Consider the following 15,126-nt stretch of genomic DNA (forward strand, 5'->3'; position numbering starts at 1 on the left):
GCACTTCCGCTACCTCATTGCCGTGACGTCAACAAACACACGCCTCGTTTTGCCGGCAAATTTTTCATGTTTCTAAACTTAGTTTTATTGAGCATCATATGTTTGAATAATAACGCCTGGATATCGCATGCTCGCTCCGTGCCGGTGTCAATCGCACTACAGCGGTATTGATCGCACTGCTTCGCGGTTGTTAACGTTGTAGCAGAGCGGGGATTTTAAATGACCCGCGTTGACGGCCCCTTTTAACGACTGCTGGCGGGTTATAAGACAAGGCGCAAAATTACTGGCGCCAGCTCAGAGCGAGCGGACTGCGGAACACATCACAGCTTAGCCATATGCTCACTGCTTACGCACTCTTTGATCATTTTTTAAAAAAAATAATGCTTTATGTCACACCATCCTAACTTTTGCGTTTGAGGATATCCGTGGAGGGAACGCATTTTCAGAGAGCATCATATTAAGGTACGTGCATTGCACAATAATTTGGTTAAAGATCGATAAAAGTGACATCAGACAAGTAATATGCATTTCAAGGGTTTGGGGAAGCAAACTTTACAATGTTGGATTGCCTAGACTTTAGGTTCTGTTGCTAGAGTGGGTTCAATGAAATGAGAAATAATGATTGGCTCGGCCATTTTCTGGCTCTCTTGGGTTGAGCAATGCAAACGTGTAGCTTTATTAAAAAACTAACTGAAATATCGGCACGCACTTGGTTTACTTTGAAAATATATACTTTTAAGTGCACATATCTTTGGTTTTGAAGTGGTCGGTTGTGTTTTTCGTGTAGTTTTGACCTCTTGAACATCGCGCCCGGTTCTACTTCCCCGCGCCTAAAGCGCATTGTGAAGATTTACATGATGGGGGTTGGGATTAAAAGCCACAAATCGGACATTTTTGTAAAGTAACACTTTTATCTTTTAGGCTCTCGACACTCAACAAGGTCACACGTGTGGATACCATGCCAAGCAAGAAAGGGTAAGTTTCGCTTTCGTGTCATTTTAAGGCTTTGACCATCAGTGTGCATGCATGGAAAAGTTGCAGCAGCGAGTTGGCGCAGTTAGTCACAGCGTTTCAGGCCAATGTGGAAATGTAACAATATTTTTTTTCGACGCAGGCTACGAACAGAGCAGATTAACACTACAGATGAAGCTCCTAAAACCAATTCTGTGCGTCCCAGGAAGAGGAAAGCAGACGTGGCTATTGTAAGGAAGCTATTCAACTTTTTATAATGTGCCTATATTAATAAAATAATGAGTGATGAAGTCACTGACAGTTTTGTTTTTGAATTCACAGCATTTACAAGATCTAGATGAGGAAATCACAGAGATGACCAGAAAGAAACCATGTGCATCCCAGGTATGGATGAATCCTGACTGTTGTGTGTGTGTATAATATCCATAGGCCTCACCACGCATCTCATATCAGTGATGCTAAACCCATTGGCACTTTTATTTTAGTCTTTTCTGTGGATGCAAAGTGGTGTATGAGACTTATGGTCTAAAATGTGCTGAAATTATTCATATATACAGAGACATCGAATTTAATATTAAGGCCATAAATGTCTTGATTTCAAACCATTTCCTATATATATATTTATTTATTTATTTTTGAAAGATGCACACATTTACTCAATTTGTACGTCTAATGTTGAAAGTGCATGTTTGTTAAGAATTACATGAATCATGTAAATGATTTGGCCTATATTTTCACTTCAGATTGAAATTTGACAAAAGTTGAGTAGGTTGTTACATTTGGTTGTTTAACATTTCTATCATAAAACAGTTGCCAATTATTGTTTAGCTACATCTCTTCCTCTGGTAAAAACTGAAGGACTATGCTTGAATTAATGTTCAGTATCTGTTAACCGCAATGGCCCGCAGCCTTTGATGTAATTTTGACATTTGGCAAGCACTGTTAGACCACTGAGGCAGACCAGCCTATAAATGTAATTTAAAACGTTTTGTAATCGTAAGAACAAACAGAACAGCATCAAAAATATTACATATTGGAGGGGTTTGTCCCTCTCAATGTCTGTAGTGGTTACATGGTTATCATTGCTGCCTATGCCACTTTAGTGTAGTGAGTGGTTAGGGTAAATGTCATGGCTTGAATTTACACAGGAAGCTTTTTTGTGCCATGGAAGGTCCTTTTCAAAATGCCTTTGAAGCCTGTCGTAGTTGCAGAGGGCGGGCTTTTGTATTTGTTTATATCCGTTAGTTTACTTTGTTTCTTTTTTTTCTTCTTCTTCTTCTTCTCTTTTCTTTTCTCATCTTGTCCTCTTGCTCAGGCCTGCTGGAATCCTGACACTGGTTACACAAGCCCATGCAGGCGGATCCCCACACCTGATGAAGTCGAGGAACCGGTTGCTGTTGGCAGCATGGGATTTACACAGTACGCCTCAGAAAGCATTTTCATCACCCCCACGCGCTCTACCCCTCTGCCGGCCCTCTGGTGAGATTTGACTTTCCAAACTGCAGATTGACATGATTTAATGTTTGCCAATAGAGCAACTTGTATGACAAGACATCTTTGTTGATGCATTCTATGATATATGGATGTACATGAAAAAGTTAACGTGTTCCCCTGTAACTTCTCACAGCTGGGCAAGCAAAGATGATGTGTGGAACAACCTGCTTCGAAAAGACAAACTTTACTTGCGAGATACGCACGTTATGGAGAGACATCCAAATCTCCAACCCAAAATGAGAGCGATTCTGCTGGATTGGCTTATGGAGGTTTGTAATCATTGTTGAACCATTCACACGTCTTAATCTAATCTCATTAAGAGGGGTGGGGACACCGCAAGTTCCTTCATTCTTGTCTAAACCTCAAGTTGTTTACAAAAGCTGTTCCTCAAGTTCTCAGGTTTTCTTATAATTAAAAGCTAACTGCAAGTAGAGCCCAAAGTACACTTGAATTTCTTTGTGACTGCTTCATCTGTTTGATAGCGTGCGTGATCACAGGCGATCGACAAATGCGCACTAGAATGTTTCATATTAGTAAAGTGTCTGCAGCATTTCTCTCCAGATATTAAAACATAAGATATATTTTCTGTGCAAACTACAGTTTCCTGTATCTCTCACACAAGCACTCCTCAATGTTGCCGTTTCTAGAAGTTTGTTTTTTCATCTCATTCATTTATATTCAAAGATGTATGTGCGAGTTGAGTGTGCAGTATACGCGGTTAGAAAAATCTGACTGTGCTCATACAGTACACGTGTGCTGACGATGAAATTTACCTTACACTGGCGGTGTAACTGTACGTGGGTTTGTCGGTTCGGCACGCATGTGTACCAAGCAAATGAGTTTTAACCACTGCGTGTGCAAAAGATCTGCATGTGCGGAACATAATTTGAAACTCCGATAGAGGCTTGGAAATTACCGTTAATATCAATGTTATGTTGTTGTGAATGCATCTGAAAAATAACTGCAACAACCCTTTACAAAGCGAGTTAATCACTTGCAAAATGTGATCAAATTTCACGCCAGGGCAGGGATGGGCAAACTCAACCCTGGAGGGCCACTGTCCTGTAGAGTTTAGTGTCAACCCTGATACAACTCACCTGCCCGTAGCCTTCTAGTAATCCTGAAGACGTTTATTAGCTGGTTCAGGTGTGTTTGATTCGGGTTGAAGCTAAACTCTGCAGGACAGCGGCCCTCCTGGACCAAGTTTGCCCATGCCTGCGTTAGGGTGACTAATGTCTATCGCTGACCATTTGATGATAAATTGTTAGATTTCACTGGCCAGTGATTGAGTTGTAGGCTAAGAACAAGTTTAGCACATAAATATTTGTTTTTTTCTTTCCTACATTTGAACACTGACTGAGCACTTGAAAGTTTCACACTCTTTAAAGCGCACTATTCATTCATATCAATGGATGCGCAGCATATTTGACTCACCGAAAACTGTAATGTGAAGGCGCCCGGCTCACTGTCTCTAGGCTGGGAGCACTCTGCATTTCTCACTCACGCAAAGAAAGAGAGAGTCTTCAGAGTTTTTTTTCTCATTTGGAATTAATTTTTAAAGAACAAGCAGAAGCCACTGCCTGTTCCTTCGATAGTGGGCGGGAATAATGCAGAAGCGGCAAATCTCATTGGCTAGCGCTCATCTATTACTGTCCGCATTTTGTTTTCAGCAAATCAGTTCGAGCGAACTCTGACAATGTAATTATTCAGGAGCCCAGCAGCTTGTTAGCAATAGTAGTTGTAGAATTTTATTATTATTTTACAGAAACACTGAAAAATCAATAAAGTGTCAAACATTACCACCAACCCATAAGTTCTATCATAAAAAGTTAAAAAAGCTTGATTGACTTTTGTTTAACAGTGTAGTTGTTGTTCCTTTAAATCAATGGGAAAAGTACACAATCCAATTTGACATACACATGTTTACATAACAGGTGGGATGTATTTTAAGACATGGGCGTTACAGGTGGGATGTATTTTAAGACATGGGCGTTACAGAAAGTTACATGCTGTGCTTGCACGCATTGCGTCTTTTACTGAATTTTATTGATATAGCTTTATTATTTATTAAACGCCTATTTAAATAAACTTAACACAAGTTTTTAGAAGTAGCTGTTTATAATAAACCTCACAAAAGTGAGCAGAGACATCAAAACAAGTATCTTATCTGACGCTGATTTTAAAATGGGCAGTCTTCAAGCTATTGATACACCTTATGCATTTGCATATTTTCACATTTTTATGTATATTCCAAATAAATGCATCTTTACAAACTCTATTTTATAATTATTATTTTTTGTCGGATACCATTCGTATTGAAATGATAGCATGTGAAAGAGTGGTGTGGTAGCTCGGGTTGGACAAACATGTAAGGAGAAGCGATCATATAATACGATATCGTCATTCACATTGGGACGGGATTAGATTTCTCAGAGGAATGCTGAGTTTACTGAAAAACTGTAGGTAATTTGTCCTAGAATTTTTACAGAGTTTGTGTGAGAAACGCAGACGAGGTACACCTGTGAAACCCAAACGAATCCCCTCTGAATAGGGCCATAGTTTGTACAGTAAACCGAATAGAAAAATAATCAATCGTCTTATCTTCCCCCCTCCTGTACCGGAAAACATAAACATTAAACACACCAAACAGTTAATTTGAAATGGAGGTACTTACTGAACTGTAATTGATGTGCTGCTACACCTCTGTCACACACACTGACTGAACGTATACCCTAGCATACAAATAAATATCACCGTGTTCTCCAGATTTAGTATGCGATGTCTGTTTTCATAGAATGGATAACTAAAAATGAAAAGTAAAGCAAGTAGGTTTTTTCTAAAAAAGCGATGAGTGGTTGTTTCTATTTCATAAGCACTGAAATGTTAAATGGTGATCTTTAACACTGACATCTACTGTCTTAGGTTTGTGAGGTGTACAAGTTACACAGAGAAACGTTTTACTTGGGTCAGGACTACTTTGATCGCTTCATGGCCACACAAGAGAATGTTCTTAAAACAACACTACAGCTTGTAGGCATCTCATGTCTCTTCATAGCTGCCAAAATGGAGGTAAGTTTTACTTTCAGTTGCCCTTGTACTTCAGCCTGAACTTTTGATAAGGACTGTAATATCCTATCAGTGTAATTCCATGTTTTAAGACTGTTTCAAAGTTAAGGTGCACCACTTGAACCTGAAATGTAATTACACATTATGTTCTCTTTCAAAGGAAATATACCCTCCTAAGGTGTATCAGTTTGCTTACGTCACTGATGGGGCCTGCTCCGAGGATGACATTCTTAGCATGGAAATTATCATCATGAAGGTAGATTATCATCTTTTAACCTCAGTACTGTGCCTAAACCTGCTGCTTATATTGTGTTGTGGACTATTGTACTCTATATTTGTTGTTGTTCTTCAGGAGTTGAATTGGAGTTTGAGTCCTTTAACCCCAGTGGCTTGGCTCAACATCTACATGCAGATGGCCTATCTGAAGGAGACTGCTGAAGTTCTCATAGCCCAGTACCCACAGGCTACATTTGCGCAGATTGCAGAGGTAAGACTTCACAATTAATCGTGTTGAAATCACAATATGGTGTCTGACTATATTTACCGCAAAAAAAGCTGTGATTCTGCACGTGTCGTGTCCTGCAGTGTGAAGGCCTGGCACTCTTTTGTTTTCTACTACACATACCGCAGGTGTACATGGTGTTTCTGATTTTATCTTTTTCAAAGCTGCTCCCAATATGTGAATGCACTTTTCTGTGAAACTATGTTTTAAAGGCATACTAGTCTAATCAAAAACTAAAAAATTGTTTACTTTAATTTTTTCTTCTTCTGTGGAACACAAAATAAGATATTTTGAAATGTTTCTTTTTTTAAACCTAAATAATACAGGTTTTGGAATGACATGAGTGTAAGTAATGACAAGTTTTGGGTGAACTATCCCTTTAGGAACACTACTTTCATATTCATGTGATTTGACTAATTTAACTACAAGTTACTATATAAATGTAATGAAATAAAACCTTGTTTTGTGAACGGAATAGGAGATTGGAGCTTTTTACCAGAATTAAAAACCTATAAGAACATATTTAAAAAGTACTGCGAACTACACGCATAAATTCCAAGGTCTTTCTTTAGTTTTTCGTCGAAGGTGTTGAGTTGAATGTCAATGATCATATTATTTGTTTAGTAATTCTAATAATCTAGTATATAAATTGTCTGGGTTTAAAATGGAGACAAAAAGCATCCCTAGTAATACTTCTTTGCTTAAAGTTTTTGCATACATGTTTTTTTTTTCTGAGCAGATGTCTCTGTGGATGTCTCTTTCTTTACTTAGGATTTAGAATCTTAATTTGTCTTTGTCTTTTTGTGTAGCTCTTGGATCTGTGTGTACTGGATATAAGAAGTCTGGAGTTCTCTTACAGCCTCCTCGCAGCTTCTGCACTCTTCCACTTCTCTTCTCTAGAGCTAGTGATGAAAGTTTCAGGTATGATTTTAACAACTTTTTTTGTATTTCTTCTCGATAGCTTTATTAAATGAAGTATTTATATTACAAAATGTAATTAAAAAAAAAATATATATATATATACATTATGTTTTGTTCAAGGGCTGAAGTGGTGTGATTTGGAGGAGTGTGTGAGCTGGATGGTCCCTTTCGCCATGTCTATTCGTGAAGCCGGCAGCTCAGCCCTCAAGACATTCAAAGGAATAGCAGCAGATGACATGCACAATATCCAGACCCATGTGGCTTACTTGGAATGGCTGGTAAGTTTTGTGCATTTGAAGCTAGGCCACAACTTAATTGTCTCAGGCCAGTTTTTATATATGCACACTCGCACGCACAATCAAAACTTGGGTTTCAACACTACTGTCTATCTTGTTCTGACTAAAGAATTGTACATTCATTTGCCCAAGCCACAAAATTTGTTTCTTTCATCTCCTCTTGCCTAAAGTTTTGTTGCTTCTTTTCTTGTTCTTCAGGGGAAGGCGCACTCATATCAGCCAGGGGACATCGAGAGCAGTCAGAGGTCTCCGATTCCCTCTGGAGTGCTCACACCACCACACAGCAGCGAGAAGCCCGAGAACACCGACTCCTGACTTCCTTTACGTATGGAATAGGACATAGCCCTGACTGATGAATTGAAGTGAAAATCAACAAATGAATGGCATTACAGGACAAACCCAGCTATCAGTTCACATGCATTGGCATTAGACTCAAAAGACCAAAAATGTCTAATGCTCGTTTTTTTTTTTCTTACGAGACTTGAAAGACATCTATATTTTTTTTTTTAAATGGTCAAAAGGGTCTGTTTTGTTTTTTATTTTATTTTTTTTATTTTACAAATGTAGACTACCTGCCAAAATCTCAGAGCTGTAACTGGCTCTGGTTGCTGCTAAAAGAGGGTGGGACTGGAGCAGATGGGAAGATGACCACAGAGATCCCCACACAAATATGGGCATGGGTTTCTGTTGCTCAGGTTGCCATTTGGACCAGCAAAACCCTGACAGGTTGTCACAGGGACTCAAGTCTCTACTGCCAGAAAGGACCAGAGAAATCACCAGCTTCAGAAGCTTGGACTCTGATTTTTATATTTAAGATTTTTGCTTCCTGTGTGTTTGTAACCAAATTTGACCATTCACTTTTTATAGGTATGTTTTTAAACGAGATGCTGCTACATTTCTCTATATCATATGTCTAAATAAAGCCACTGTCTCAGACAGTTTTTATGATTACCATACTTATTTGTTTCTTGAGGTTTATAAAATACCACTTAACATATTTATATATATCTCTATTATATATGGACTATATTATATTCCAATTAACTTTTAAAATATTTTATAATAACCTTTTGTGAAAATTGTTTTTAACATGTTTACAATTACCATTTCTATATGAGAGATGAATGAGCAGCCAAAGAGATGATGCATTAAAAAAAAAAAAGTGCTTTAGATGACAACCATTTAATTTACTAACAAGGCTACACCCTGTAGTGCAACGCATTTAACTTCATGGGAAAAACTCCAGCGTGTGTAATTTGACATGCATGCACAGAGGCAGCCTAATTTTCCTTTTAATGGAACTGGAATGGTTCTTATAATAAGTCGTCTAATTACCAAAAAGCAATCTATGTAGTTTGGGAAAAATATGTGCACTTGCTGGCTGTTTTACAATAGGAGTCAAAAATAGCAGATGTACTGAAGTGGAACATCATGTATGAGATCTATGAAACAAAATGGTGAACAGGGCCTGTAATGGCTGTCTCACTCGTGCATCTACATACACAGTGCCCTCTGCTTGCAGTCTGAGAACGAGTGTTACGGAGAGACCAAGGACATGATCCACTAGATGTCAGTGTGATGCTTTGTCTGTCACGATCAGAAGGCTGGACTTGAGGTCTGTGAGCTCCTCAACAGCTGCTGCTGAGACTAGGGTAATTCATTACATTGCACACTGACAATCGCTCTGCTGCCTTGGTCTGGCAGTGTTTGGGTGCTGTGTTGGTGACTGGAATCTGCTTAAGGCAATTTTGGTTTGGGCTTTAATATTTCAGTTGTTGAAAATGTGATTGGTATTGAAACATTACACACGTACATTGTTATTCTACAACTGACCGTTATACAACATGCAATGCAGATCGGGGTAATTTAAAAACACGTTTTGTGGCAGGTTAAGCAGTTAATGGCAAAAGGGATTGGAGATGAGATAGATGAAAGCTTCTCAACCTTAAATGGATAGTTCACCTAAAAATGAAAAATTTGTCATTGTTGTTCCAAACCTGTATGAGTTTCTTTCTTCACACAGAAGATATTTTGAAGAATATGGTTGCCCACAAAGTTGACGACACCTATTGACTTGCATAGTAGAAAAAAAAAGAAAAACAAAACTATTGAAGTTAATGTATGTTGTCGACTGTGGTTGCCAACATTCTTCAAAATATCTTCTGTGTTCAACAGAAGAAATAAACTCATACAGGTTTGGAACGACATGAGGGTGAGTAAATGATGACAGAAATTTTGGATGAACTATCCCTTTAACGATCAATTAGCGCAGTTTGTGTCCCTCATGCTAAGATCCTAACCTTACTGAGGTTTACAGTGATTGGAGTCCCACGTCACTGTTCTGTATTTAACATTGTGGCAGCAGGATGGCTACCATGCAGTCTCTTAAAAGAGCTGTATGGAGGTCAACGTTGAAGAGGAGGTGGTGGCTTCCCCCAGCAGACAGACCCTGGGGGCCGGGGGGCCCTCAGGCAGGCAACAGCGCAACAGCTGTTATGTGCTCAATGGCCCCTTTTGTTCCCTCCGCACAGACGCTGGTGGCAGCAGCAGCAGGTGCCCATTGGATGATCTCCCAGCCATCACCGCCAAAAGTCACACCTAGTCGCAGCTCTGTGCCCCCTGTCTGCCACTAAAATTCATAATGCCGTGGACTACTACGACACGATCCAATAAAAGAGTTCTCAACAAAGTTCTGGTTAAAATATGTATGAAATGCTGATTATATTGTTTTACATTTTGATTTATTTAGGATTACGAATTTTATGAAGCTAATATGTTTAATCTTGGATTTCAGAGCATCTGGTATTGGTCTAATGTCTAAAATATCTGTGTTTATAGTCTAAGGCCTGGTTTCACAGACAAACCTGGATTAGACCTTAGTTTAAGTAGCTTTTAAAAACGTGCCTTAGATAACATTACTTTTTGAATTTTGTCAAAAAATGTCACTGACGTATTTTAAGATATGTCAGAGCAAGTTGCTTTCAGTTCAAACATGCATTTTATTATGGGACTAGGCTTAAGCCTTGTCTTGTTAAACCAAGAGTAAACCAGGGGTAAGGCACTCCATGCCATACTGTAGCAGACGCAAGAAGGGGTTTCTTTTCAGACAAACCAAGGGTAAGCTTTCCAGTCCTTGAGTGAATTGCTTGTTTGTAATTGTTAATTGAGTAGTTCAGGTGCTATCAGGGTTGAAATGTATAATCAGCCTACATGCATTAATGAGTATGTGTTGTGTTGTTCTGTCTCCTGTACGACACGGGGTGGGGAGTAAATTGTTTTAGATAATTCATTTAGATGACTCAGTTTTAGGCAAAATAAGCGGGCTTTTCTCGGGTTGTTAGTGAGCCATCTTCATCAAAAGCACCCTACGGTTCTAAGAGGTGGCGGGGGCTAAAAAGCTATATTCACACAACTTTTCTTCAGTTCAAATGAGAAAATTCAATCTACACTGTCTCATTTTTCACCTAGAATAGTTCAGCTAATGAGGTGATTGTGTGTTTTTAACACAATACTGTTTCAATAAAAATAGCAGGATTAAGTGATTTCTTTATATTATAGAACAGTGACGGAACTGTTCAATAATCCTTAATATCATACACAAATAGTAAGACTTTATTCAAATAATTTATCATTTATAAAATCAGGATTTTCTTGCTTATATATATATATATATATATATATATATATATATATATATATATATATATATACTGTAAAAATTAAATAAATGTTAATTTAAATTAACATTTTTGAACATTAAATAAAACAAACATGCATATTCAAAGATAACAGCAGTGTAATCCCAGTTGCCAGTCAAAACTGTTAAACAAAAAACTTATATGTAGTTTATTGTATATTTTGTATAACCTCATGCTGCTAGAGACACTGAACATTAATGTTTTTATTTATACCATGAATAAATTGAAATACAAAAAAAATATATTTTTAAATAACATATTTATGTATTAATAGTGTTACTATTGTATTTTTTGCGATTTATTGTTGTTGTTCCTCTTTGGATCCAAAATCCCACGACCGTTTGCTGTGTGTATGTGTGTAAGACAAGGAACAGGCAGTGGCTAATGCTAGTTTATTTTTTAACCCTATGTTCTTTTCTTTTCTTGGCTACAAAATAAGTTTCTCGTGACCTCATTCTCAGGACTATCTCACTTATTAAAAAACGCTATATTGTTTTAAAAGAATGATATCAATTTAAGTTTCACCAATCTTGTAGCACTGTGTCTCTCATGAGCTGTCAAGCTCAACTGTCACAGAAGCTTTCCCGCCTGACCACGTGGCAGCAACTTTGTTTACACACGTGACTCGCTGAGTGGCGCCCACTTGGACGTCATCAACAAAAGTCGAGCTAGGGGCGACGGTTAAGTTTGAGCTCAAATCAGAGCGTCATGCGCAGAAACTCAAGTAATTCACAGTTGGAAGAGATTTTAGCGGGTTATTTGAATACACCAGGTTAGTGTTTTAATACAGGGACACACACACCCGTGGGTCACTGCGCTTAAAAAGTAGGCTATTCAATATTTTCTTATGTAACGTTAGGCTAACGTAGACACATTTCACACATTTTGGGAAACTTCAGAATGAAAAGTGCAATCTAGCAATTTAACTGCAGTAACATTCAATCATGCTTTTGTTACTAATCAAGATTAATCGCATTTTAACAACATAATTTAACAACTGACTTCCATTTGTTTTTGCCAGGCCTAACAGGAAGTTGAATTGAGATTTTAGTGGAATGATAGGAATAGGAATTTACTGAATTGCGTCAACAAAAGTAATGGCGTTCTGGCAAATTATGTTCTTTCACCAGGCATGGTCTTTAAAAGAAATTAACCTTATTTTCATTAAAATTATATTTGACATTAAACAATCAACGCTTAAAGTGGTATACAATATTGTCTATATATGCATCTAGAAATAATTAACATATTGTTTGTTTAGTTTATGATAATTGGTAATATGTGGATTTATTTTGGCTTCATGTCAATTTCGATCTGAAATTCCAAATCATGTGTGCTACCTCAATTCAAATGCAGCAACCCTCTGATTTATGAGAAAAGGTCTGAATGTGTAGGCATAATTTGTGAAATATTTCCTTGTAGTGAAAGGATGCTGTTGCAGCAACCAGGCTTCAAAGTCTTGGCATACAAAGCTCTTGTACGGTACAGACTAGACATATATTACCATACCCGTACCCTGAATAGATTCATAACTTATTAAACCGTGTTTCTGGTGGTGAAAGCTAGTCCTTCATCTTTACCCTTGTTTGATTTTCCCGCCCCTCCCTCTAATACTCCCCCTCCTGTTCAGTGAAGAAAATACACTCACAGACTGCAATCGAAGTTGATGTATAGCGGTGTTTGTGATACAATGGTAAAATGTATTTTGGAAATTATGACCTGTAAGTAAACTACAATCCAGAATGCTTTTTCAACCCGTATTCTTCAGTCTGTCAAGATCAACTTTGTTTTAGATGCATTTCCACAAGAGTTGTCGCATGTGTTCTCTATTTTTCCTCTAAACAATGGCACATTCTGTGAATCTTATGAGCCAGAGAACAACTGTTAAGCCTGTTTTTAAACATGTGCAGTCCTTCTGTATTGAATGCAGAAGATGTTTATGTATGTGTTGTTGTCACATTTCTTCATTTGCATGTTATTTGCTTGTGAATTAATTGCATATGTCCGGGTGAGTTTGCGTTTGCCGCCCCCTTATGGTTAAATAGACAAACTGCTCCACTGATCCGGCATCAGCTGGGCTGAGCTTACCCCAGCTGTCTCTGGGCACTGCTCCCAGTCTATTTAAAACAAGAAGAGGAGGGAGAATATAATCATGGCTCATCTTTGTTGTATATCAGATTAAGAGGAACCCTTCGTCTGTTCTATGGGGGTGGACAGTAATTTTGCTGTTTTGTTTGCTTGCAAGACAGCATGATATTTCAAAAGTATACAGACAATTGAAAATCTTTTTTGCCGCAGAATGAACAATTTGCGGTTCAGTGTTCTGCATCCTTATGCTGATTTCTTTTAATGCTTAAGCATTTAGAGTAAAAAGATTTTGCGTGGTCTCTGGAAGTCTGAAAATAAATGATCTGATGTCTGAACGGCAATTAAATTTCATAAGAACGCAAAGGCCTCCCACCCCAGATTACCTGATAATAGAAAACACCAGGAAAGATATGTGTAATGTAATTATGTGTGTTTTACTGTAATTGTTGTGCTTGATAGCCTCAGAAAAGAAGCTGCGGGCTTTTCGTTTTATTGTGTTTTGATCATCTGGGACCTCTATTTCTTTTAGGTATTATGCCGCTTTGGCTGTGTGTGTGTGTGTGTGTCAAGTAAGAGGGCCGTTTCCTGTCGACTCTGCCGCGTATATTCTCTGTTCATTGTAATGCCTTTAATTAAAGTGATTTTATTCACAGGCACACAGCTGGCATCGGCGACTTTCCATTAGGCATCTGAGTGGCCGCCTCGCTGGTGGGAGGACCCGCACTGGGGCCGCTTCCTGGGGAACACAATACTAGTTTCATCTCCCCTCTGAGTTTGTTGTGTGTTTTGAATTTATTAATCATTGATTTTAATGCGTGCCTCTTGACAGTGGCAGCTACCCATGCATTAATTAATTCCTGAGATCCTCTTTTACAAAATGGCATTTAGAAACAATGCAGGGTCGGCCAGGGTTGCCTCTGACCTATAAAGAGATGTGCTGAATGCGAAATGTCAAAATTTGCTTTTATTTGTTCGTCGTTGTGGCGCTTCTTCACAGGTTTTATTGGCTCTTTTTTATGTTGATGGCATGGTGATATAAAGGCCTGTTTTTGTAGCCAATGAAACACCAGTAAATAAAGTTCTTTATGATTCTGTTGCTCAGGCGTTTTGCTGAAAACGCTTCTTAAACTCACCTGCTTTGCATGTGCTGGCAAGCAGTCAATCTTAGAGCGAATTGTTGGTCTTAAGTTGGGAAGAAAGGTGCTTTGCCACTGACAATAGCTAGACTGTGTTTATCCGTTCAGGTCTTAAGGAAGTATGTTAAAAAATTGCCCTCAGTCAATTGTGTGGATTAAAAAGACAGATTAGATCTCAAATGATGCATAAGGGAGGCGAATTTGAATTTGGAGCAGGATTTGAATGCATTCAAAGTCTTTTATTTTTTTATTTATCGAAGAAGGGGGAAAACACTTATTCATCCATTTAAATGAGTAAATAGTCTGTGCGCTTGAAAAGATAAAAGCTATGCTCATAATCCGTATTGACACTCGGAGGTGCGGAAAGGAAGATTCCTAAGACCCATCTGCACCCTGCCCGACTGAAAGGGCCTGATCCTCATTCAGGTGGCAGACCTAATGCTAAAGATTTCCTGACAGATTTCTTTCACTGGATTGATCAGGACGTGTTGCTAGTAAGCGAGCGCGCCCAGAGAGACGTTTAGGGGGGTGTTGGGTTAGCAGGTGCTTATCACATGTCTCAAGGAGCTTCTACCAGCCTCCGAGAGCCTGATTGTGTCTGACGTCGTTTGTCGTGCTTATGTGGCAGAACTGTCGGAGATGCTCGGTTGTCCTGATACGAAAGTCCTGCAGATCTCTTCTTCATTCTGGAGAACTTAAAGGGACAGTTCGCCATAAAATTAAAATGACATTTATACATCCAAATCTGTATGACTGTCTTCCTTCTGTGGAAAGGCTTCCTCTTTGTGCTCTGTCTTCAGGTTTGTATTTCCACTGCATAAAGGCAAGATCTTACGCATTTGGGATTGACCCTCTCGTTTTGTACAAACAAAAAATCCCCCAAAAATTACAATGCTAATAATAACGTTCATTAACTCTACAATAAGTAAATCCACTTCGCTAATTACTTTTCG

At 38.5% G+C, this 15,126-nt stretch overlaps 1 protein-coding gene and 1 long non-coding RNA gene across 2 annotated transcripts in view; both read left to right on the forward strand.

Annotated features, from left to right (window-relative positions):
* Nucleotides 1-16: 16 nt before the first annotated feature.
* Nucleotides 17-8,207, forward strand: ccne1 (cyclin E1). Its single transcript, XM_077229300.1, has 12 exons — nt 17-462; nt 922-975; nt 1,115-1,202; nt 1,294-1,356; nt 2,288-2,451; nt 2,600-2,735; nt 5,389-5,535; nt 5,693-5,788; nt 5,885-6,019; nt 6,844-6,955; nt 7,076-7,233; nt 7,450-8,207. The coding sequence occupies exons 2-12, from the start codon at nt 959-961 to the stop codon at nt 7,564-7,566; spliced, it is 1,233 nt and encodes a 410-aa protein (XP_077085415.1). The 5' UTR covers nt 17-462; nt 922-958; the 3' UTR covers nt 7,567-8,207.
* Nucleotides 8,208-11,606: 3,399 nt separating this feature from the next.
* The window catches only part of LOC143737628 (uncharacterized), a 113,635-nt gene continuing 110,115 nt past the window's right edge, over nt 11,607-15,126 (forward strand). Inside the window, exon 1 of the long non-coding RNA XR_013203685.1 lies at nt 11,607-11,721. This is a non-coding gene — a long non-coding RNA (uncharacterized LOC143737628). The remainder of the gene's footprint in view (nt 11,722-15,126) is intronic.

Source organism: Siphateles boraxobius, unplaced genomic scaffold, assembly GCF_051911475.1.
Source record: "Siphateles boraxobius isolate OS27281-9 unplaced genomic scaffold, OSU_SipBor_1 130, whole genome shotgun sequence".
Lineage (NCBI taxonomy): Eukaryota > Metazoa > Chordata > Actinopteri > Cypriniformes > Leuciscidae > Siphateles > Siphateles boraxobius.